Source organism: Theobroma cacao, chromosome 5 (genome assembly GCF_000208745.1).
Source record: "Theobroma cacao cultivar B97-61/B2 chromosome 5, Criollo_cocoa_genome_V2, whole genome shotgun sequence".
Lineage (NCBI taxonomy): Eukaryota > Viridiplantae > Streptophyta > Magnoliopsida > Malvales > Malvaceae > Theobroma > Theobroma cacao.
In genome coordinates, this window is record NC_030854.1 from 18,737,037 (window position 1) to 18,763,198 (window position 26,162).

General features: G+C 34.3%; 1 protein-coding gene across 2 annotated transcripts; it reads left to right on the forward strand.

Moving 5' to 3' along the window:
- On the forward strand, positions 13,313 to 25,515 carry LOC18598604 (stomatal closure-related actin-binding protein 3). 2 transcript variants are annotated; one of them, XM_007028186.2, is made up of 13 exons: positions 13,313 to 13,625; positions 14,557 to 14,855; positions 15,171 to 15,299; positions 16,546 to 16,638; positions 17,105 to 17,248; positions 18,161 to 18,229; positions 19,202 to 19,285; positions 21,548 to 21,728; positions 22,563 to 22,679; positions 22,859 to 22,917; positions 24,320 to 24,454; positions 24,556 to 24,705; positions 25,249 to 25,515. In XM_007028186.2, the coding sequence occupies exons 2-13, from the start codon at positions 14,571 to 14,573 to the stop codon at positions 25,279 to 25,281; spliced, it is 1,479 nt and encodes a 492-aa protein (XP_007028248.2). In that variant the 5' UTR covers positions 13,313 to 13,625; positions 14,557 to 14,570; the 3' UTR covers positions 25,282 to 25,515. The 2 variants fall into 2 exon arrangements, with proteins under 2 accessions (XP_007028248.2, XP_017977574.1); XM_018122085.1 differs by lacking the exon at positions 13,313 to 13,625 and adding an exon at positions 13,873 to 14,054.

Sequence of the window (26,162 nt, forward strand, 5' to 3'; positions counted from 1 at the left end):
AAGTTTGGAATGATTAGAAGATGAAACGATAGCTATCGATATATTTATAAGTGGAAATTGTGGGAAATGACCTTCGTAGTAAGGTGACTTCAAAACCTCCTTATAATGTATCGATAGCTATTTCGATTGCTTAGAAGATGAAACGGCATCTATCGATATATTTATAAGTTATCGATAGATATTGCGAATACTTGGACTCATACTTAGAAGATGAAAGAAATTTCGAATGGTTCGAAGATGAAACGGTAGCTATCGATATGTTTATAATGTATCGATAGCTATTTCGATTGCTTGGAAGATGAAACGGAAGCTATCGATATATTTATAAGCTATCGATATAAATTGCAATACTTGGAAGATGAAAGAAACTGTATCTATCGATTTATTTATCATCTATCGATAGATATTTTGCTCATAGACCACCCATGCCACAGCCTCATTCCCAGCACCGATGCCTCTAAAACCTTCTCACCCTTAAAAGCTCTGAAGTTACTTGTCAATTTGTCAGACCCTAAACTGTTTAAAGGGTTTCCTTGTCAAGTTTCGCACACAAACTCACAAATTAACCGAACTCATTTTTCGATTCTGTTGATTAAATCAGTTATGTCATACTCTTTGACATCTATACCGAATCGTTTTGCCTCAAAACACCATAAGCCTCTAAATTTCTCATTTCCTAATTTGGGAAAATGAGTCGTAGAACTAAACATACAAAGGTGACTCAGAACAGTGGTTCAGGCGGCTCTGGTTGTGTGGAAACATCCTCAGCCTCAGTTGTGAGTTTTTTTTTGTAAAATTTCACTAATCTATCGCACGCTAAGAGATTCAACGTCAATTTCACCAAACGCAAGGTAATGCCCAGACGTATAATTGACTTGATTATTTAAAGTCTATATATTTCCCATACCTTGCGAACTTTGAAAATTTAGGGTGGACACATTATTTACAATTGAATAGGAAATATTATGAGAATTTAGTTCAGATTTTTTACTTCAATGCAACACAAACATATGAGAAGTAGGAAACAGGTCAGCTAGTCAACCATGATGATACGTTTGTCACCCACGTCATGGGACAACAGATCCTTGTTACTCGTGAGCTAATGACGAGTCCTTCACTTTACTTCCCTCCAAGAAGATCTCCATTGTGTCTTTGATAATGAGAACCTTCGGTCGGCATTTATCTACCCTTCACCAAATGAGAGAGGTAGTGTTAGTTGCACAAGGCTATGTTTCTTTGATCGAGTCTTGCACCTCATCATCACTCACACTATCCCTCTTCACGGTTCAAACTACTCGACTATCACCACAGAGGATCTTTGGTTCTTATTTAACATCAAATTAAATCGTCGTATCGACCTTGCTAAACTCATCATGGATGACATGATCCAGACCATTCAAGGTGGCATAAAAAGCCTACTTTACGGCATGGTGATCAGTGAGATCATAGACTACTTCAAAGTTGACACCCATTGTGATCCGCCAAAAAATAATGCTTTGTTCAATCCTATCGATTAGCATAGTATTAAAAAGCTAGGTTTTGAGTTCAGAAACAACATTTGGGTTAGGAAAGGGGTAGCCGATAACCCGAAATTTGACGATGAAGGGAATGAGGGAGAGCCGAGTACGTATCCTATGGGCCTATCTACTGCTCAATCTAGTGCACCTATTTCCACCACATTCGATGTTGAGCAAGCTTTCACTAGACTCCTCTCATTTATGGAAACAATGGACTCTAAGTTGACTGTCCATATGGAATTGTTGGAGGCGTAGAATCGTGAGATGTTATAGCACCAAAAATAATTCAAGGATCAATTTCGCTCTCAATTTCCTCCACCATCATGAATTATCTCTGCATACGTTTGTTCTACTGACTTTTTGGACTGTCTGATTCCATGGCTACCTCTGTATCAGATTTTGGTTGTATTTACAAATATTTGTATCTTTAATGTATCGAGTACACTCAACTATTGCTGCTTGCCATGCTTTTATGTGAGATTGTTCGCTTGATTGATTGTCTTTTGTTTATCTTATGCCCTTTATGTTTTTTTTATTACAACGGTTGACATTAAGAATAAGTACCGTAAAAGCAAGTACCATAAAACCCTAAACCCTTATACTCTAGCTATCCAAACAATGCTATTATGATACATAATTTTCTGGGCAAAAATATGAAGCATGCTGCCAAAATCAATCAGGCAAATATTATTAAATATTTTGTGCTTTAATTTATTTGTTTACAAAGGAAAACAAATTATAAAGGAGTACAATGAATTTGATGATCCCACAAATGGGCTAAGTAATTAGAAGTGTCTGTTTTGAAACATTCATATCTAACAAACTTGAGCAAATCTTACAACTTGAAAGAATCATGAAAATTCTATAAGAACCGGTACCAAATATTGGACGTGAAAATTTCTTAAGTCTTTAATCCAGAATAGAGTATCTAATTAACAAGAATTTCCTGACTTAGGCAGATCCAGATAAACTGGGCATGGGAAAGTAGCAAATGTAAGAGAAATTTACCCAAACTGGTGCATTATTTTTCTGATTGACTGCATCACTAGCTCAACATGTGAGAGAATATCTTGTTACTCAAAAGTAAACATGTCTAATCTTTGTCTTGTAGCAGTGTACATTGTAGCCATACTAAAATCATCATTCATCACTCGAGCTGACTTCACAGGACGATTTTTCTTACTAGCATCTGAAGCCCAACGACGTGAGCCCTTAGACAGTTGCTGCAACATCTTGTGTTTTAGATTTGCTTCTCCCCCAATTGCGCCACTCAGTTTTCTTCATTGTATTAGTTAGAGTATCATCTCCAGACTCTATCAAACTCAAGTTCAAATAGTATTATTCAATGCAAATATCAATGAAAAGTTCACAACAATCCCTAACAACTAACGTCTAAAGGGCCACTGTCTTCAGGCATGACACCTATAACGTTATCAGAGTTTGTAGTCCGCATTGGACAGCGGTTTCATGTGCCTGGGTTGTCTGGAAATTGCACATGCCTTGGGTCATCGTCGTCGAGCCGTCGGCTGAGCAGATGATGTTTCTTCTTTTGTCGTTGGAGCTGCAAACGGAGTTCGGCAAATTTGTCTATTATGACCATAGCTCTTGCATTGTGAACATTTACGTCGTCCGCTGCCTTCCCCAACTGATGGAATCCTTTTCCTCCTAGGTCTTTCCACTTGACTTCTCCAACTTGGTGGCAAAACGATAATTTGTTGAACGTCATGGGTGATATCCCACTCATTAAGATGCCCAACAGGGTGAATAGGAATCGCATATCCCTCCATCTAAGACCGAGTCTTGTAGTAGTCTGAGCAGAATTCAATGGTTGCACGTTTGCACTTACTGCCAAGGTAATGAAATCACGGTTGGTGAACAATGTAAAGATTCAATTCATCATGCATAAAATAACAAAACATGATTGTTCATAACTTATTGTCGCCATGGCATGCGTGTAGGGGAGTAGATTGGTTTGAAACTCACCACATGAACACGTATTGGTGGAGAGGTTGAGCACTTTGTCCTTAGTCTCGCCCATAACTTGAAACTTCACCCGATCGATTGCTTGTATGGAAAAGTGACATTCTTCATTGAACCGTCTGTTCAACAGATCGGTAGCCCAATGGCTGAGGGGCGTGGTCAAATTCAATGCCTCATTGTGCCGATCATGGAACCAACGTTGAAACATGCCTCTGATGCACTCAATCAACACTATTATTGGCATTTTTCTTGCATGCCTCAGGCAGGAGTTAATACACTCCACAATGTTATATGTCATTAGCTTATATCGCCTTACTAGTGACCATGCACGTGCCCATCTCTCACGGCTTAATCTCATAAGGCTGTCATAAGTAGGTTTGCAAAGTTGTTTTAGCTGATTCATATGTCTATTAAAATCGGTGAGACTATAGCAATTGGTGGCCATGGTGAAAATCGAGGCAACATCTTTGCGCTTGAATCTGTTTGTAATGTTTTTCCCTAAGTGGTAATTGCATAAACCTTGATGAGCGTCCTTGTGCACTTTTTCAACTGTTTTCTTAATGCCAAGATGTTGATCAGAAATGAACATTGCATTTCAGGACAACCAATCGCACGACGTAATTGGTTAAGAAACCACGACCCAAACTCTTCATCTTCAACATGGTCAATGCCAAATGCAAGTGGATATATCTGCTCATTCGCATCTTTGCATACCACCACAAACAGAATACCTTTGAATCTACCTTTCAGATGTGTGGCATCGATAACGACTCGAATACATGACCCGAACACCTAGAAACGATATTTGAATCGTTGTTCCCCATCAGTAGCGACACACGTGATAGTACCGGGATTTTCATGTTCCAACATATTGAAATACGAGGGGACGAGTTGGAATGACTTTTTCGATGGACCGAACACAAGACTCTTCGCATACTCCTTCGCTTGCCAGGCCTTACCATATAGGCATTATAATCCCCACTTGCGATTCATCACTTCCATTATTTCCTTTGGTCTCAATGGGGTTACACAATTTCCTTGCACCCTAGTAGAGATAAGCTCACCAATTACCCTAGCGCTCCTAGTTCGATACCCACATTGCAAACCATCAACAATACACGTGTGTACCTTATAGAACATCCAAAGTTGCCAATATTCTCCCTCAGGCAACTTTGTTGCACGCAAAGCAAACTTGCATGCCTTATCCTTACAACCAACCTCAAAACGAGCGTGACATGACTTTTTAACTCTAACCTCAAAATGCTCTTTTAGTGCCAACATGCTCAAAGCTCGTTTCAATTCAGCCTTCGATGGAAACACTTTTTTGCGACATAAGTGGTTGTCCATTGATCTAGATTCCTCACTCCTAACTGTTTGGAAGGATATCATATCTAACCCTAGAATTATCCATTAATGAGATACCCCTGTATTTACCCTCTCTTGATCACTGTCATCAGGCGAACGAATGCCATTCTCAAGTGCGATGGCGTTCTCGTAAATATAGTCTACACCCTCAACATCTTCTAATTCAACGATTCTGCCATGGTCGTCCAACTTAACTTCTTCTAACACAATAGTTATGGTATGACCTGTACGACCATCTGCATGATTACAATCAAGAATGTCGATCTGCTCAACCCTGTCATCCTCTAAATGATCTTCATGTTTGCCAACGTAATCATCTTCACAGTCATCACGCAACTTATCGTTCCGATCTACCGTGTCGTCCCCTTCAATATCATTTTCAATCGATCAGATGCATCGTCATCACTCGCAACCATCACACTGTTGTTTGCTAATGACAATGGACCTAATGCATTTCAAAGTGACAGTTGTGTTTGTTGCAAAGTACCAAGTATTTCATTTGATGCACATTCCGATCGAAATTGTGTAGACATCATTTGCAGACACCTCATGTGTGTGTCGGGCTGTTGAAACTCATGAGGATACGTCAAACATGATTGCCATGGTTGTTTGTTAGGAAATGTATGGTGTGGTATGTCAAAATAATTAACATTTTGTTGTAGGTGATTACTATGTTGGATACCGTGTTCATGTGGAATATCGTTTACATTTCTTGCCTTAACTGTCACAAACACAACAACTGCCCTCTCATCTTGCAGAATACTTGCTACATCTTCATCATCCCTAGTAACTGCGTGCGAAACCCTTGCGGCATGGCTAAGCAATGCATGTAGCTCGATTTCATTATTATGTGAGTTGACCCCAACAACCTCTTCAACCAACTTCATTAGGCCCGAAAATGATAAATCACTCCCAACACCCCTCACTCGTGTCTCACCACCCTTGTAAGTGTCATCGACCCAATGACCACCATATGTAATCATAAGCTTCACATTTGGTAGGCCGCTAAAATTTAACAGAAAATAAATGTCACAATTAGTTAATTTATCAAAAATTGCCCCTCAATGCATAGAAACCACTTACACAATGCCTAAGTCACATTTGGCCGGTCGCAAAAATTTAACAGAAATTTAGTGTCGCAATGTTTAATACACATTCATGCAATGCCTAATAACTAGTGAACAAACGTCCCAAAACAAGAGGCAAATTGCACAAGTCACGCGCCACCACTCTCGCAATACATAACAATAGGTCACGCAATATATAAAAATCAGTCACGCAATGCCTAAAAAACTACTGAACAAAAACCTCAAAACAACACATGAATTACACAAGTCACGCGCCACCACTCTCGCAATACATAACAACAAGTAACGCAATATATAAAAACCAGTCACGCAATGCCTAAAAAAGTACTGAACAAAAGCCTCAAAACAACACATGAATTGCATAAGTCAGTCACGCACTGCTAGGCTCGCAACACCTAAGAATAAGTCACTCAATGAATAATAAGCCTCAAAACAAGAGGTGAATTGCACAAGTCACGCACCACCAGTCTCGCAATACCTAATAATAAGTCAATCGATGCCTAATATCCATTCACGTTATGCCAACTTAAACAGTCATGCACTGGCCCAATGTCAAGCAATATATAACAACACGTCACCATAGGTACTCTATTCCATATACATACAAACTACTCATGTAATGTCTCAACAGTAGATATGCATTGCACAATTGACGCACCGCGTATAACCCACTCTCCCAATACTTAAAAATAGGTCACGCACTGCCTAACATTCACTTATGAAGTTATTCAGCATAATATAACTTAAACGAAGAAAACAACTCAAGAAAATATGTGCTCAATGAAAATAAAAATTTCTATAAATTTTATTAAAATTTTTAAAAAAAGACCCCCTCGAAAATACAAGAAGATGATACAAAAAAAATGAACTGTAGTTCATTTCTTCCTAAGTTCATCTACTTTGAACTTTATCGTAGCGAGAATCTTTTCGTTGCTCAAGATGGCAGCCTTTAGGTCAAAAGTCCTTTGCATCAGGTTGTCGATGAGGGCGTGCATCTCTTGGTGGAATATCTGCAGCTGCTCCCTCAAAGGCACCTCCTTCTCTTTGGAGGCTGCTTCTTCCCTGTTCTCGACTCTTGGATCTCTGGAGGTCATTTTTCAATTATTTGAGATTGATTAAGATAATTAAATTTGATTCAAATGGTTAATGGTTCCATTTATTTATAGTCATGAATGTTGACTCTTCGTTTTCTACACCCATATAAGTGCAATGAAGGGGGGCTGAATTGGTTATTACGTACCTGTTCAGCCTGGCGTTTCATCTTATCTACCTCTTAAAAGCAAAAGCCAAGCCAAACATCATTTTTCAAGAAATTCTTAATAAAAAGTAGCTTAAAGGTTTTCTCTCTTTTTCACTAATCAAAAGGATTTTAATGTTACCTCTTTTCTCTTTTCCAAGAAATTCATTATCGTTTCCTCTTTTTTTTTTTTTTTTAATTTAAGCATCATGGTGCGATTGCTTAGTAGACCAACCAAAATCTAATACTATTGCTACTATACAAGTCTAAAATTATATCTAAACTTCAAGAATTACGTTATAGCTTATTAGGTTATTGAAGATGACACTCAATATCCTTTATGTTAATTTTAATCGAAATTACAACTTATATAGTTTATTTTGTTAAACAGTTTACCAAACAGCTTTAGCCTATTTCTCTTCTAATTTTACACAATTTGTTATTAAGGGGGCTGAATCAGTAGATAATCACCTTCAGCGTTAGGTAAATAAAGTCACGCAATGCCTACAAACAGGTCACGCAATACTCAACAAATATTCAGTCACGTAATGTCTATCATGCAACGCTCAACAAATATTCAATCACGTAATGCCTATAAGCAAGTCACGCAATGCTCAACAAATATTCAGTCACGTAATATTCAGGCACCTAATGCCAAATAAACAGGTTACGATTCCTAATATCCAGTCACACACCTTAACATCCAGTGACTCAATGCCAAACAAATATTCACACGTCGCTTATAAACTGATTGATTTTGCTAACCCCAGCTAGATTTAAGTTTCCAAACTCATATAATTTACCCATCAACTTTTTCGTTCTATGAATAGCCCTAAATAAACCCAAGAACCCATAACAAATACCTTAATGTCATCTATACACTTTTGGATCGTGAGAAAGTTGGTTGTTGATATAGACCTCGATAGTGTTGGAGAGTTGGACGGAGGGATAACTAAATCTAAATCAAGATTTAATTTTGGAATTTTAAGCTGAATGGCTGGAGAGCATAAAGAAAGAAACCAAGGCGTGCCTTCATTTGGATTAATTGGTTTAACGGATATTATTGTCAAGTCGTGCCAAAAATTGGCTAAAAACGGTTAAAATTATAGATACGGTCATTTTTAAAGTCACCTTACTATGAAGGTCATTTCCCATAATTTTCACTTTTGAAATCCTTTAATTTTGAGGTTTAATCGTGTTTTTAGTCAAAATTACTCCACTTATATTGAGTTTTAGACCTCTTTCATCATTCTTACTTTAATTTTAATCCAAAACTCCTCACATGGCCTCCCGACCTAAATGCACTAAATACACAGCTTGCGGCCAACGGGGATGTTGACTAGGGTGATGCCTCCACCTCCCAACCTCCACCACCAGTACCATGCGTCGACAAGCACTCCTTCAAGTGAAATTTCTCTCATTCTTCCTTAGAGCCCAAGTTTGAAAAGGATTACACCAAATGAGATGTCAAGCTGGGCAAGGTAATTGACTTTCATTATCTCGAGCAAATTAATTTTTCATATATTGATAACTTTCGAGAATTAAGTTGGCTTAGTTACCTGTCCATGAACCGTACATATTATGTTGATTTAGTTCAAGTATTTTATTTCAATGCGACCACTAAATTTCAGGATTATGAGGATAATGTACATGTAGAGCACAATGATAAGTTTGTTACTTTAGTAATGGGAAAATGAATTGTGGTAACTGAGCACACTTTAGACATTGTTTTAGGTTTTGATGTTCGTTAGGGAGATAAAGACTATGTCGAGGGCATACTCAATAATGAAATTTTGTCCACAGTCGATACTTACCCTCCTACCAGTGAAAAGGGTACAACTAGTGTCAAATGTTTATCATTCTATGATTTTATCCTTCATCTTATCCTGTCCCATACAATCCACCTGCACAACACCAACTATTCCACTATCAAGAGTAAGGATTTTTGGTTAGGATTTTTGGTTTATTTACCGTATTAAGTCTCAGCATCGTGTCAACTTGTCCAAATTCATCCTTGAAAACATGTTGAAAATCATAAACAAATATAGGAAAACGTTGCTTTATGGCATGGCCATTAGTGCTATCATTGATTCCATGGGCATCAATACTAAGTGTGATCCACTTAAACAATATGCCATGCACACCAAAATTAATGAGCATGCCATAAACAATCTAGGTTTTGTACCTATCAACAACACTTGGGTATGTAAAAAAACTATCCATGACTTTGAAATAGTTGGGGATGAAAGGAATGATGGCACCTATGCTAAGCCTACTATAGCTCTGGTACTAGTCTAAGTGTAATTCCCAATGCTGCCCTTAGTTACCTACCTATGTCTACTACTTTTGACTCCAAGCAAGCCTTGACTCGATTGTTATCATTTGTGGAATCTATGGATGCTCATATGGTTAGTAGGTTTGATGCTTTGGAGGCTCAGAATCACAATTTACTACAATGCTAGTAGTTTTTGGATGAGCAATTCCGTGCCCATTTTCCACCTCCACCTTGACTCTTTCATAGAGGACATTGCTTCATTTCAACATTACCTCACCTTTCGGAGTGGATGGCAGCATTATCATTCACATACAATTTTCATCATGGTTGTCTTTTGTAGTTGTTATCCATCAGTTGTGTTAGTCTTGAAACCTTTTAATTTTTTTGCACTATATTGGATGGTAGTTGGCTATTGATTTTGGCATTATTGTTGGTCTATTTTACATTTTTTGTTGGATTCTGTTTTCGAGCTTAGTTTTCTTGCTAATGGTCATACTATATTCTTGTTGCAATTATTCATTATTATTACTACTTTGTCATTTTTGCATTTTTTTGTTATTCCCCTACCATTTGTTTCTTGAGCATTGGTGTGATTTTAACATTACCTTGACATGACTTTTCCTTAACCTACGCTTTCAAATCTATTCTAATTCCCTTTTCCATGCCTAACTTTCTTTTTGATATAACAAAAAGAGGGAGAATGGTTTTAATGAGCAATTTGCACATTAAATCAAGTTTTTGTTAAGAAGGCCAAATCACTTTAATACTAAAAAAAAATTCTTAAAAGGCCTTAAATTGAGGGGGAGCATAGATTGAGGGGGAGGACTCAAAATTGAAGGATAATTTAAAAATTACACATAATTTTCAAAGTCTTCAAATTCAAGAGAGTCTATTTAAAAAAGTTTCAACAAATTTTACTTATTGTTTTATTTTATAGACAAAGGGGGGATTGTTTGATTTAAAGTTTTCAAATTGATCCCATGTTTTGAAATGATAAAAGAAAATGATCAAAATTTCATCTAAGTTTTGAAAAATCAAGCCTAAACATTCCTTAAAACTTTCAAATGAGTTTGAAAAGAAGAATAATAAAAAAGGGCTTTAAAAAATGGTCCAAATCTATTGATACATGTTCATCATGTATTAATACATTCGGACAAGTATCGATAGAAATTGAAATTTATCGATACATTTTCTTGAGAAAAGTCAAAATTCGTAAAATTAAACTCAATCTATCGATACATTTTTAAAATATATCGATAGAAATTCAACAAAATGCTCAGTGTCTTAAAAGTATCGATACATTTGTTAACGTATCGATGCACTTTCAACAGAATGCTCACTATCTCAAAAGTATCGATACATTAACAAATGTATTGATACATTCTCAACAAAATGGTCAAACCTTTGTAGCCAAGGCCAAAAGTATCAATACATCCGAAAGTGTATTGATAGATTTTCGCGAGAATTCAAAAATAAAAACAATAATGTATCGATACATCCACACATATATCAATACAATATGATCGTTGGAGCCTAGAATGAGGAGAAAACGACTATTTTCACATTTAATGCATCTACAACTACCCTTGAAGCTTTAACAACTATAAATACAAACTCTCACCATATTTATGAAGGTTGGAAAACCTTGAAGCACAATTCCAAGAGAAAAATTCAACTCAAATTATCAATACTCTTTGTTCACCTCTTCTAGCATTTAAGTCTTCTATTATATCATTTATTCAGCTTTTATTACCTATGTTCTTCCTCACTAAACATTGAACTTAATTTGCTATTCAACTTTTAAGAGGCATTCTAGCTGCAATTATCTCTTTTATTGTATTCCATTGAGTGGTTATGCTTGAACTGATTGAAAAGTTAGTGTTTGAGTGATTATTCTTAACCAAGATATAAGGTAGAGTGGTTGTGCCTAAACCATAAAAGGCATTGTGCTTGATTCACAAAAGACACTGTATTGAACTTTATTTCAATAGTGACTTTTAAATTTCTTAGTAAAATTAAGGGAAATGACATAGGCAAGGAGGCTGAACCTCTATAACATTCTTGTGTTGTTCAATCTCTTCAATCTTTTCAATTTCTTCCAAATTGATTTTGTGTTAATTAATCTCTCTTTACAAAACTTTATTGTCTTGATTTAATTCAAAAAAGATCTTACTCAAGAAAATCTTAAAACTTTTAAATTGAAAGGATTTATTTTATAGATTTCAATTCACCCTTCTTAAAATTATTCACATTGAGCTTATTGTACTAACACATAACAACATAAAATCTGTTATTAATCCAGTCAATGACAAGTCAATTTGGTTAAACACCATGTCAACACACTTAACAACAGTTTTGTAACGGTGTTAGAATTTGTTGTGAAAAGTTAAAAATGTTAAAAGATGACACAATGTTGAATAATAAAAATTGATAATTTTTTAATTTAAATAAATTATTGTTAAGATGTACCAACATTAAATTATTAGGAAGGTTAATATTAAAACTTTATACAAAAATAAAATTCTTAAATATTAACAAAAAATTAAAACTCATCATACTAGAAAACAAATAGTTACGTTCTCGCTATATTTTCACTTTAAGTTGAAAATATCTCAATAAGTAAAGAGATAATCTTAGATAAAGAAAACATGGAGGAACATTTGGTTGTTTCATGTTCGGAAAATGTAGAGTCCATTTGTTTTGCAGTAAAATATTTTTTGAAAAACGTTTTCAAAACTTATGCTTGTTTGAAAGACAAAAAATTAATTCTAGATATAAAATATTTTACAAGTCAATATAGTTAATCACAGAAAATGTCTTATGCCCTTAAAAGGCATAAGATATTTTTCAGAAAACAACAAAAATACTTTTATATTAAGTTTATGAGTATAAGGTTGATGAATATTAATATTTAATTTAAAATATTAAAAATAAAATATTAATATTTAACTTTAAAAAATTAATTTAAAATATTAATATTTAAACTATATCAATTATTAATATTTTAAAAAATATTTTTAATGAAATCATTCAATACAATTAAATTTTTATTTATAAATAGAATAAATCTTACTAATAATTAAAATGAAAAATATTTAAATGATTATCATTTGATGAATACGCATTTATAATAGGTTTAAATCTTGCTAATAATTAAAATAAAAAATATTTTAATGATCATTATTTGATGAATACACATTTATAATAGGTTTAAATCTTACTAATAATTACAACAACAAATATTTCAATGATCGTCATTTATGAATACATATTTATAAGTATAGGTTTTGGATATTTTACAAAATTGATGAATATTTATATTTTTATAGTTATGATAAAAAGTGATAAGATGAAAAATTTTTGAANTATTTTAATACCTAAATGACTCCATCATAATAAAAAATATTTTTTATAAAATAATCCAAACAACAAAAAATAGTTTTGATAATTAATATACAAAAAAAAAATTTCTTTCAACAAATGATTTCGGTTACCAAACAAACGCATAATGCCAAAGTCATTTCTAAAAAAAACTACTTGAAAGCAGCCGAAACAATAAAATTAAAAAAAATAAAAAAAAAAAAAAAAAAAAAAAAAAAAAAAAAAAAAAAAAAAAAAAAAAAAAAAAAAAAAATAAAATAAAAAACAAAGGAGTAGTCTTTTATCCGGTGACAGTGAGCGTACGAGTTCAAGTAACGTCCGAAGAGGCACGTCCAAAGGAGCAAATGGGAGCCAGCGCGTGGCATCACTTTTGAGGGTTGGGTCCGCCCACTTTTAGTTTTAACGGAATTACAATGCTGCAATTTCATAAAATAAAAATGCACAAGAAAATTAAAAAAAGAAAAGCAAATGAGAAATTCATTCAAGTTGTTGGGAGGGGAGACAGGGACACACAAGTCAGGGAAGAAGGAACAAAGCCTGTGCTTTTCTTTTCTCTCTCTTTTCTTTTTCCTCTCTCTCTTCTCCTTTTCAAAAAGCGCTCTCCCAGGACCATCCAGAGCCCCCAACTCAACCATAGATTCGTCTTCTTCTTCTACTCTCTTTCTCTGTCTCTCATTTGCAGCAGTTTCTCCAGCTGCTACCATTCTTTCAGCATGTTCTTCTGTTTAGCTTAAGTCTCTCCTTCTGTGCTTTGCTTTTTACACATTCAGATTGAAGTTTCTGTAAGTGTTGCTGCATTTTCAGCTGCATTCTTTCTTTTGTTTTTTGCTCCTTTGGCTTTCCTTTTCTTTTTCATGTTGGTTGGTTTTTTAGTTGTTGAATGTTGATAATGATGGATGAGGAGAAAAAAAAAAAAAGGAATTGTGGGTAAGAAGTGGTAATGTAGGTTGGAAAATTGGTATTAGGTAGCTGCTTTTGTAAGCAAGGAGAAAGATGCTTGCAGGCCATAAAGGGAAATAATATCTCCTTTTATTATTACAAACAAAAGATGATATTAGTCCTGTTATTGATCATTTTCATTTTCCTTTTTAATTTATCCTTTATTTCTTGTGAAATGTACAAATCTTATTCTACCTCTCCAGCTTCGCTCAGCTTTTGTTGTTATTTTCTTAAGGGTCAGAAATTCTGAGACTGTTTGGTCAAATTTTGATGTAAGTGGAAATTTCGGAATTCTAGCTGAAGCTGGTGCTTTGTTGGATCCGGAGAAACTCCTACTTGCTGATACTAGTTTTATGCAGCTTTCCATTTTTTCTTATCTTGTATTTGTGGTTTTTTTTTTTTTTTTTGTGGGGGGGGAGGGGGATTGGGTCTTTTTGCTTTTTGTTACCCAAATATAGTATGTCTATGTCTCATTAGCTGGATTTGGGTTTTGCTGGTATTTGAAAGTGGTTTCGCCAAAAGGCATCCCTAAATGCAAGATTTCACTAGCAATATTTTGGCTCAGGATGTGATATGCTGATTCATATATTTTTCTCAATGAATAAAATTTAAATATTTTGTAAGATTAATATGGAAATCAATATGAGGTGAAATTTAAATGTTTTTGGGTTCTTGGTCTTTGTAAGATCTACGGTTAAGAAAATCGATGCTATTAGTTTGCTGGAGGTCTGATCATAAGGTTGTTTCCTTTTTGTGTTTACTTCTGATGAGCAGAGAACTGACTTAAAATGACAAAGATAAGCCCTGAAATTGAAGAATCAATGCTGAAAGAATCAATTCTAGCTGTTTCGGCAGATGTGAGCTTTGCTTCTGACCACTTTCCAAAGTATAAATTAGGACCTGAAAATCAGATTTTGGAGGAGCCAAAAGGAGACAACAATGGTCCATCACTGAAGGAGGTTGTTGAAAGGGAAACGACCCAACTATCTGAGCAGCACAAGCGGCTCTCAGTTCGTGACCTTGCTAGTAAATTTGACAAGAACCTGGCTGCTGCTGCTAAGTTGGCTGATGAGGTTCCCACCATTTTATTTTGTTTGCTCCAATATTTTCCAAAGAAAAAGATACAAGAAATCTTCTTCCAACATTCAGAATGAACTAGTCTCTGCTAATAGGGAGTCATGAATCATCTGCATGATTCTCTTTTTGCCATTCATCTCTATCTGGAAATTTCCAATATCTGATTGGAAGGCATCATGTAGTTCAACAAAAATTTAGCTTCATCTGTAGTTTCTTTGGTTAAATCCTTTTTCTCCCGTTGTCTGAATTCAATATCAATTTTAATGAAAATGGATGATTAAGTGGATTACACTCTTGTTCTTGGAGTTCAGGCAAAACTTAGAGAGGTTGCTTCTTTGGAGGGGCATGTTCTGTTGAAGAAACTTAGAGATGCCTTGGAATCTTTGAGAGGTCGTATGGCCGGGAGAAACAAGGAAGATGTAGAGAAAGCTATCTCCATGGTTAGTTGTTTTGCTTTACCAATTTCATTTTTCACTAAGTTTTTTGTTTGAAGCTTAATGCGTCACACCTATCACAAATAGCTGTGTTTTATTATTCAAAAATTTGAAGGAGGTTGATGCACACTGTTCCAATTGTGCAACCCGTCTTTCTTTATGTTATAATGTAATCATGTGGCACAAAACCACATCATGCATTGATATGAACAATAAGCCCTATTCTATTTTTGTTCTTAGGTTATGTAGAACATTTTTACCAGTCAGTAGGGCAAATCTAATACTTTCTTTGTAGTTTATAGCTTGTTTTTCCTTAGAGGCATGCCTAAGTCACTGCACTAAGCTTTTTGCTTATTCATTGAATAAAAATGTGTACTGCATGGCAGACATTCTCAAAAACACTTACCATGCCAATGTAGAACTTTATTTTGTGCCTCTTAGTCTTTGTTATAAATAACATCATAGGACAATCTTTACTTTCTAAACTCTTCATTACCCATATAAATATGGATAGATCCAGGATCCCTACATTCAAAAATAATTCTATTATAAGAATATCTCAGGAAAGGTTTTTTCTTAAAATGAATGTGTCAGCCCTGTCTGCTCTTAGGAATTATCCAGCAAAACTGCCAGATGACGAAAAAAAAAAGTAAAAAAAGCTTACCAGTATTTCAGTTGTTATGTGTTTGTTCAATTTTTATTTACCTTTTGATAGAGTCTGTGAGGATCTAGAACTACTCAAATCAGACACTAATTAATATCCAATTTTATCTGAACAATAGGCTTATGTGGGTGCTTCAATAGATCCAGTTGAACCATTTTGTGGTATTTTCTACGTGTGTACATAGGCATTCTTTATCAAAAAGGTGTGTACATAAACATAAATGCTAGTTCAACTTAACAAAAGACTATTCAATAAGTAGAGAGAAGTTGACTATGCATGCTACCTTGTCCATGCATTTCATATTCACATTTTTATGATAGCTCATTATTTTCATGCCAAATTAACATTGTTTCCCATCATTAAATTTTTTATAAAATTGTATTCTTTGAACCAAATAGACATGTGCATGTGAGTGAGATTTGTATACTCATACATATATGTGCCTTCTAACTTAAGAAATTTTCTTCTGCATGATACAAAATTCCCTCCATGCTCTCCATGATATTTCTTTTGGTTTGGCACATTCTACATTATAATTCCTTCTTTTTGCTATTACTATTTTTTTTCCTCTGTTCTTCAATTATTCAGGTCGAGGCTTTAGCAGTTAAATTGACTCAAAAAGAAGGGGAATTGATTCAAGAGAAGTTTGAAGTGAAAAAACTGGCAAACTTTCTGAAGCAGGTCAGTTGATGGCAGTCAAGTATTGTTTTGTGTGTGTGTATGGGTTTTTGATTTTCATGATTCAGCATGTTTTCCAAATGGAAGGATCAATTTAAAAATTTTAAAGGCAGACACAAGTCTATTTCCTGTATAAGGGCTTGAAGTGACTTAATTGTATCGGGTGTAAGGCCTTTTTAAGTCCAGTGCCTGAAGCAAAGTAGTTTTTTGCTTTCTACTTTTCTTTTTGTGTCTGAAACTATTCTTGATTCTCTTCATGTCTCAATGAAGATCAACCTTGTTCAAGGTTTGCAGTTTGAATTTTATGTTTTGCTTTTTCTTTCTGTTAAAAAAAAAAAAACTCTGGGTACCATAATATTGCTAGAGCACATATTTATTTGCTTTTTTTTTTTTTTAATTTTTGTTTTGAAGGATCATCTGTTTTAAACTTCATTGATAATGAATCGAATTTGTTCCTTTATATTTGCAGGCTTCTGAAGATGCTAAAAAGTTGGTAAATCAAGAAAAATCTTTTGCTTGTGCTGAAATTGAAAGTGCTAGGGCTGTAGTGCAGCGATTTGGAGAGGCCCTTGAGGAGCAAGAAAAGAATTCAGAAATTTCTCAAAAAACTCAGGTTTCCATTGAGTTGTTTAAATCAGTTTTCCTCCCCTAATTCATCAGTTTCAGAGATGAGAAAAGCTTTCTCGTCCAACTTTTAAAGCTGAATAAAATGGTCCAACAAGAGATAGCATAAATTCTGCTAAAGTTGCACTTAATTGGTACTTTGTGATTGTATCTAGTCAGATGCTATATTAGGCGGAAAATTAAGACCAAAAAATAATGCTGTTCATACAGTATTTGAAATTTGTGGATTGCATTTAACCAAGTTTTCCCATTTTGCAAGGGGTGTCAACAACTATGATAAAATAATACTAGGGCTGTAAATGAACTGATCCTGAGCTGAGTAATCCCTTGTTTCGGTTAAATTTAGACAAGCTCAATAAACAGTCAAGCTCGCAATGAACTTAGAAAATTGTTTTCGAACTCGGCTTGGCAAAATTTACCAAGCTACAAACTGAACACAAGCTCTTAATGAGCTCTTGGCTTAGCCACAAAATAAACCTCTAAGCCAATAGAGAAAGGGCTTAGAATTCCACTGCAAAGGGCTTATGCCCAATAGAAGCCTCTGGCCAAACGGGCGCTTGGCTTATTAGTAGTTGAAAGCATCCTAGGTGTAGGGGTTATTTATAAAATCAGCCCCCCTCCCCCCGGGCATGGCTGTCCTGTTAATGTGGGACTGATTTCTTTTCTTTTGAACATACATCTATTTTCAAACTTATCAAATGTCCCATTTTAGGCACATTAAAAAGCATTTTACAATAATATCTTTTATAAAGTAAAAATGATTTTTAATCTATGTAGTGTGTAATTTTTTATGTTAAAATAGGAGATGCATGTCAAAGATAGGTTTTGTGCATCATGAGGTTAATATTTTGCTGTTGAAGATGATACATACTTTATTCATGTTTAATGTTATGTCTTGCAGGAGGTTGAGGAGCTAATAGAGGAAGTTCAAGTGGCTAGAAGAATTAAATTGATGCATCAGCCAAGCAAGGTGCGTTACTATTGTCTCCTAGGTCTTGTCATTGCACTAAGGTTTGTAGAAATGAAGGTTGTCAGGCATCACTGTTGTTCTATTAGCTTATAGGTATTTGTCGATATTCTCTGAATTTTGGTGTTTGTCTGTTTCAGTTTTCTTATGCAGAATAAATATTGCTTTTTAACGAATTTTTATGTTTGCATTGAAGAGAAAGTTGTTCTTTAATTTTTGTTGCTTTGAAGTAAATCATCCAAATTGTTAATTTCTATTTGGGTGGACAACTGTTTGAATTCAATGAAATTGTTCACCCACAGTAAGTGAAATATTATTAGTTAACAGTACTTGCAGTATGCTTCAGCTACATGCAGATCTTTATCTCAATATAATATATATATATATATATATATTAACATTACTAGGAATGTGTCTGTATCCTGGAATGGAATTTTAACTACAATTTGCATGAATACAACTGATCGGATCACCAACTGCTATGCTTAGTCAACATGTTGAGGCTTCAAATACAAAACTGTTTATTTACCCATGCAATCAATTAAATTCTAGTATATTGGAGTCATTAAAGATGCAAGCTCTTTCCATTTTTTCCCCATAGTTGTGAATTGCTTTTCCTCTTTCTCTCTCATTGTGTTTTGACATTGAACACAGCACTGTTTTAGCTCATTAAATTAGAATCTTTTGTTCTGGTATCTATTTTATCATTTGCTTGACATTTATTTTTTTAATAATACAGCCAGACATTAATGATTTAGGGCCCAACTATGCTACAAATGTTGTCGCTTACTATTCTCCATTTATTTAATACCTTTGTAACAAATTATAAATTTATTTTCTAATTCTAGTTTGCTACCATTATATATGCTTCTTGGATACATACATGTGCGGTTAAGTAGATGAGATTTATTGTTAAATATATGGTTGTGATATAATGGCAGCTTTTGATCATTGGAATATGTGCCATGTTTTCAGGTGATGGGTATGGAACATGAACTTCGTGCTTTAAGAACTCAAATTCGAGAAAAATCTATATTCTCAGTGAAGCTTCAAAAAGAGGTTTGTTGAATGTTTTATCTTACAATAATACTATTAGACCAGCTGGTACTTTGACGATAAAATATAGTAGATGCCCTTTTCCTGAAATTCTTTCTATCAATTGCACTGATGGTTGTTGTTACCATACCAGTACTGGTTGTACCAGCTGGTATGTACTGGTTTTGAAGAAAACCAGTATAGTCAGCACTTTTGTTTCTTTTCACCCTTTATACCAAGCTCTACTGGTTTGTGCCAACTGAGTCGCCCTATTTTATTTGTATCAGCCATTTTGGCTTGTTTCATTTGTATTGGCTGAAAAATGTCATTTCAAGCACTACAACATCTTGTCTAATTATTTTATTCTTTTTTTTTTAATGATAGTTTGACTATTTCACTCTCTTAATTAACTCATTCTTTCCTTATCTCCATTTTTATTTCCTATAATTTGATCCAAAAATAAAATATCTCCATTAAAATTAGGCTGCTCGACATGTTTTTAACGATAACTTATTATATATCCTCTAATAGATTTATATTTGTCTTATTTACTTGATGCTTGAAAAATTTTGGACATTTATTATCAATATAGCTTCTCAGAACATGTATTTGCATGTTTATAGAAGTATTTATGTAGGTATGTATATTCATGATTTAAGGATGTTTGTATCTATCCATTAATATTTGATAGACAAATATAATATAATGCCAATAAATTCAAAATGGTAGGCTGAAACAAACCAGTTCATACATACCTTTTTAAAACAAAACGGAAACCCTCACCAGATTGCACCAATATGTTTTCTAAAATTTTAACTGCTCTATGAAAAATTTTCTATCTTTCACTAGTATATAAGTTTTTAATGACTTACACAGTGATGACAAGGTTAGTAGGGTGCACTAGAAGTTGGCTTTAGGGGTGCCAAGAAGCTGATATACTCGATAATAGTTTGGGCTCAAATTAGGAACTTGGCTCTGCTTGCCAAATTAACAAACAAATCAAGCTCAAGCCAGATATGGGCTCAACTTGATAGAAACTCAGTTCAACTTGATTTAGGGTGGCAACAGCAAACTCATTCAATAAAAGTTTGGGCTCAACTTGATAGAAACTAGGCTAATAGATTATTAGCTGTTATTCATGCATTTGGGCCACCACATTTGAACCCATCAAGTCAACACTCTCTACAACATCCCATAATCTATAAGTAACCCCAAGCGTTTTGCTACTAATCTAGAGTTTACTCCAATTATATAGCCAGTTGTTTATAAACATGTTTGGTACTTGCAAGTAGTAGTTGCAGATTATGCTCATGGGTAAAATATAGTCAAAAAGAGTATGCATTTACGGATGTTGCAAGAATGATTACATATGTCTGATCTTAGGAAGATCTTTACCTAAATTCAATAGAGAAAGTTGTAGTAAAATCACTTAAAATAATATAACAAATGTAATCATGCTTGGTTGTGTACTTGTGTAATCTTTTCAAAAATATTAGTTTTGACAGAATGGTGGTAGATTAGTATTGATGAGCTAATCTTCTTAAAAGATACTAAGATGAATGAAACAAGAAATAGGAGTCATAAATTCAAGGATGAAACAAGAAATAGGGGTCAAAAAAAGTATGCATTTAAGGATGTTGTAAGAATGATTACATATGTCTGATCTTAGGAAGATCTTTGCATAAATTCAATAGAGCAAGTTGTAGTAAAATCACTTAAAATAAAATACCAAATGTAATTATGCTTGGTTGTATACTTGTGTAATCTTTTCAAAAATACTAGTTTTGACAGAGAGGTAGATTAGTATTGAAGAGTTATTCTTCTTAAAAGATACAAAGATGAATGACACAAGAAATAGGAACCAACTCGGTGAAGATCTGTGATAATGCTTAGATCAATTTTCGGTGTTGCTGGAAAAGCCAAACTGCATCTAGCTGATAGAGCCGACTAAACTCTTCTTGTATGTCTTTAGGTTCTCTGCAAGTTGAATATTCTGTAATATTATAGTATAACTGAAAATGTAAGAAGGTAGATGTCACGAGCCATACTGGTCAAGGTGCATGGATGTTGGTAGCTAATGCTTTTAAGTCTTGAACACCTTTTTGCTTCCAACAAGGTCCTTGGTTGGTTTTAAGATATATTTCCTTGTTAATTATCTGCGGTGACTATCTCTTTCATGGTATGTTATCTCTTCATGGTACCAATCAAGTCTCAAACGGTGAGTGGAATGCATAGTCTGGTTTGTGATATTTTATGAGGTTCTAATCTATTCCTGAATAATTGCAGTTGGCACTAAACAAGAAGGCCGAGGAGAACAAATCCCGTGTATATATTTTGCATGGTTCTGAAACCCTTGGTTCATGCTTACGACTCCAGCCTTGCTCAGATAATGCTCCAGTGCTTTCAAAATCTTCAATTCAGTGGTATCGAATGTCATCTGACGGAAATCAACAGGAAATAATTTCAGGTATTCATTCCGTGAATGTTCTTCTACATGCAAGTCTCCTAACCACTCAGAAGCTGTGCATGTCTCAGTTAATTATGTTCACAAAAGATACCACTATGGTGAACTTTTTATCTAGGGTTTTCTACCGAAGCATCACCTGCGTTATTGTAGATGATAATAATTATCCTAAACTAAATACCTACTAAATTTTTGAAACAAATTCCATTTGTAATTGAGAGAAGTATTGTAATATGAAAATTTAAGGAACATAAGGCTGTGTGAAATAATACGTTGAACGCTTAGGTTATTTTATGAATACTACTTCTAAGATGGTATCATGAAATCCTTTCCTGTTGTGAATTGGTTGTTAATTATTATCAAAAGAAAATAATTGTAAGAGTACTTGGACACACAAATGACATACAGGCAGATTTAGAAAGCTATCCTAATTTACTATAAGGAAAGTGATTTAATGTGCATTTAATTGCAATAAACTATACCAGATGTCCATGTGTTCTTCTCTATTTCTACTTTTTTGAATTTCTGCCATCAAGCGCCATATAACTTTATAAGTATCCCACCTATGTAAAATGTTGCAGCCCTGTTAATTCGTTTGGGTGCTCATTCATCCTTCTGTAAGTAGTGATATAGGTCTAAGTTAGGTGCATAGGGCCACGAATTGAAAAAACTACAGCTATCATACTTTGCCTGTCTGAGCAAGTATAAGAATCTAACTCTCATTAGAATGTTTAATTCCTCACTTGAATGGGTTAGAAAATGCATTGTTGCTTAATAACCTGTGGCATTTACATTACAGCCTCCTCTAGTAACTGGTTCAATTTTCTGCATGATCAGGTGCCAATAAAATAATGTATGCCCCAGAACCCCTTGATGTTGGTCGAATTTTGCTGGTTGACATTCTCTCAAATGGCCAAAAAGTCACAGTGACAACTTCCATTCCTATTGGTTCTGGTTAGTTTATGTCAAAATGTACAATTTGACTTATAAAATGTTTGTTCTCTTTCAATATTTTGATGCCAGCATTTAAGCTATGGGCCTAATTATTTAATGTTAATATTCATACATGTTAATGATTGAATCTCTTCTGCCTGGCATTTTATATTGATGCTTAGAAAAGCTTACTTTTACAGCTGCAGGTTTGGGAGGCTATGTGGAGACACTTTTGCGAAAATCCAGCAGTGAATTTAATGTACGTTTGCTTCTTTCCAGCTAATTTACTTCTACTATCATCTCTTTGCCGTGCTGCCAAAGACAAGGCAACTGGTTTTGTATTTCTCCTATCAAATTTGTCCATTAATGATAATATGGTCTTTCTCTATATGTGATTTTTTTGGTAGTAAATAAGCATAATTATATTATTCTGGTCTCTCAGCAGTGGTGCCTGACAACTTTATTTTAATCTTTTATTCCTCTCTGGGGATGGGGGAGGATGGTGTAAATTTTGAGCATTTCCCACATAGGCTTAGCTCAACTGGTTGGAAAGTAGGGACAGGTAAAGCTTGTAGGTTTGAGTCGTAGTACTCTCTTCTTTTGCCACTAAAAAAAAGAAACAAAAATCTTCATGCTTTCCAAAATGATAATTCTGCTTATTTTTGTTAGATAGTTCTTGCCACTTTGTCTGCCTACATACGTGATTGCAAATAGCAATAAGCATCTTTAAAATGTGCATTTGGATCTGTCTATCATCCTCTAGTTCTAATTGCCAAAGTTCTATAAATTGCCATCCTGGCATGAACATGATTTAGTTTGCCATCCTTATTGTGTCCATCATCAATTTTGGTGGAGAGTTAATGAGTTGATTGATGATGCTTATGATTTATTTGTTTTTGTTATCAAAGAGGACAAAGGAAATAATAAATTGAAATAAAGAGGATGGTAACAAAGAAAGGAGAGAACCTTTTCTAATTGCTTTGTTTGCGAGTAAGAAAAACAAAGAGAGTCAGCTAGTCACCAAGAGAGAACCTTTTTTAATTGCTTTGTTTGCGAGTAAGGAAAACAAAGAGAGTCAGCTAGTCACCAAGAGAGAACCTTTTTTAATTGCTTTGTTTGCGAGTAAGGAAAACAAAGAGAGTCAGCTAGTCACCAATTGTTTTAAAGTATTGTTAACTAGTGCCTATGTTTGATCAAGTTTTATCAGATCGAATGGCTCTAGGGTTGATTTCATATCTTTTGATTTTTAAGTTGAAAGTGATGGTTCTATAAGCTAGGTTAAAGTCTTAAATTGTGTTGACTGGGTGCAGAATTGTCCTAGAAAGTTTTTCTTCAACATACTGAATTGAAAAGTTTGTATTCTTCTTCCAATGTTTTTGTATTGAATAAATTTTATTCTTTATTCTGAAGTACATTTGATAATTGATTTTAAAAAATAAGAGACTTGAAGGCTTATTCTGAATCTATAACTCAACATTTGTCCCGTTAATTAACACGATGAAAGTTAAGAAAGTAACTATGCATTTGGTGTTATTTTGCTGGAATGTGTCTAATCAAGTAGTTTGGTTCATTAAAAATTTCATTCCAGTAACAGTTCACATGGTAGGAATGTTTGTATCATATAGTTTTTATTGAAGTTTTTTCGTTCCATGTTTTTCTAGGTAGTCATTTCCCAGATCAATGGACAAGATCATCCATCACACTCCACTCATGCTTTCAATGTTGGAAAGATGAGGATCAAGCTCTGTAGAGGATGGATCACAAAGTCGAGAGAAATATATTCAACATCAATGCTGGTAATTGTTCTGGTTGCTCTGTAGCTTTTTTCTTCAGTATTGATTATGCAGTAAGTACTTTTCCAGATAGCCATTCTCACATTTTTGCTTTCCTAATGAAGCTATGTGGAGTTAGAGGTGATGGTAATGCCGCGGCCAAGTCTTTGTTTTGGCAACCAAGGAAAGGACTCTCTTATGTATTAACATGTGAATCAGAGAGAGAAAGGAATGCAGCTATAATGGTTGCAAGAAAGCATGCTCTTGACTGCAGTGTAAGTTCATTTTTTCCTTACATTTTACGACAGGAGGTATATGATGTTAGTAGATATGAAATAACTTTTACTCGTAGTGTTTTGAAGTTTTGCATTTTAACTATTTAATTAGTATTTATGATCAAATATGAATTTACTTTTTATATGGTTTATTTTGTCTTTTTAGCAATTTTTTAGGCAGCATAAAGAACCTAAAAAATAACAATAAGCTAACAGGAAAAGTAGCAATCAAACAAAGCCTTAGATGTTATGCATGGAAGGCTACTAAACAAATTAAATCCCCTTGTCGGTTGCTTGTGTACATTGTTGTTTGTGGAACATGTAATCAGGAGGCATTATGTAAATTTTAGCTTAAGAAATACAGTTGTCTTTGATCGCAAACTTAACATGTTGATGAATATTCTTTTCCATATCATGAGCTCCGATTTTGTTCTTGCATTTCATTTGGTCTAAGTGATGCAAAGTCTCTTATGAGTTGTTTGAAGGTTTAAAGAGGCATTGTTGGTAGAAAAGGTTTTGAGAAATGGAAATTGTGAAATGCAGGTGATGCTTGGTGGAGCAGATGATCAAATGTAGAAGTAAAATCTAACTGAGAGATTGTTTACAATTGTGATATAATGAGAGGGTTTTGGTAGTGTGAGTGAGTGTATTGTATGGTGTGTTTGGCATGAGGGAGGAGAAGGAAGAATATGGGAATTGGGTTTCACTAATTTGGTTGCGTTGTTTAGGCAGTCTTTTTTGTTTTGCCTAAATCACCAGTTGTAACAACTTGGCTGTTTTTAATTGATTGCTTGATTTGTGCTTTGCTTTCATTTGTGTTGGTCTTATAATGCCAATCTCTTGTCACCTTGGCTAATTCGAGAAACGCTTGGCCTCTCTAAGCAAGGTACCCAGGGCATGTCATGACCAAAAGTGAGCCTAAAATCCCAAGCAAAGGGAATCAGCAGCAGCAGCAGCAAAACAAATAACAATAATATTGTAATTGTACAGCAAAGCAAGAAGGTAGCTATCTGCTGTAAAATGAGTGTAAAATTGATGCTAAATAACTGAGGCAAGGCTGGTGGACTTGGACTGCTAACCTGGTATTTGGACACCCTCTACATAAAATGTGTCTTTAAAAAATATGTAATTCTACAATATGTGGGGGCTTTCTATGCATCTATCCATTTTTGATATTCCCAAGTAGAATCCACTCCAATATTGATTCTTACACAACTCAACTTCTCCCTATCAATAAAATGGTTTTTTTTTTTTAAGAAGGTTAGATGAAATTTCAAAATAAAAATTAACACAACATTAAAATTTAATAATTAATTAGATCATATATGTAAAATTCAAAAAGTTTTAACGAATTTTGATATTTTATGCAAATGAATATTTTAATTAAAAATTATGATAAGTTCCATTTATCACCACCTATTCTTTAATTTAATTTTTTGAATAGATATTGTCTTAAT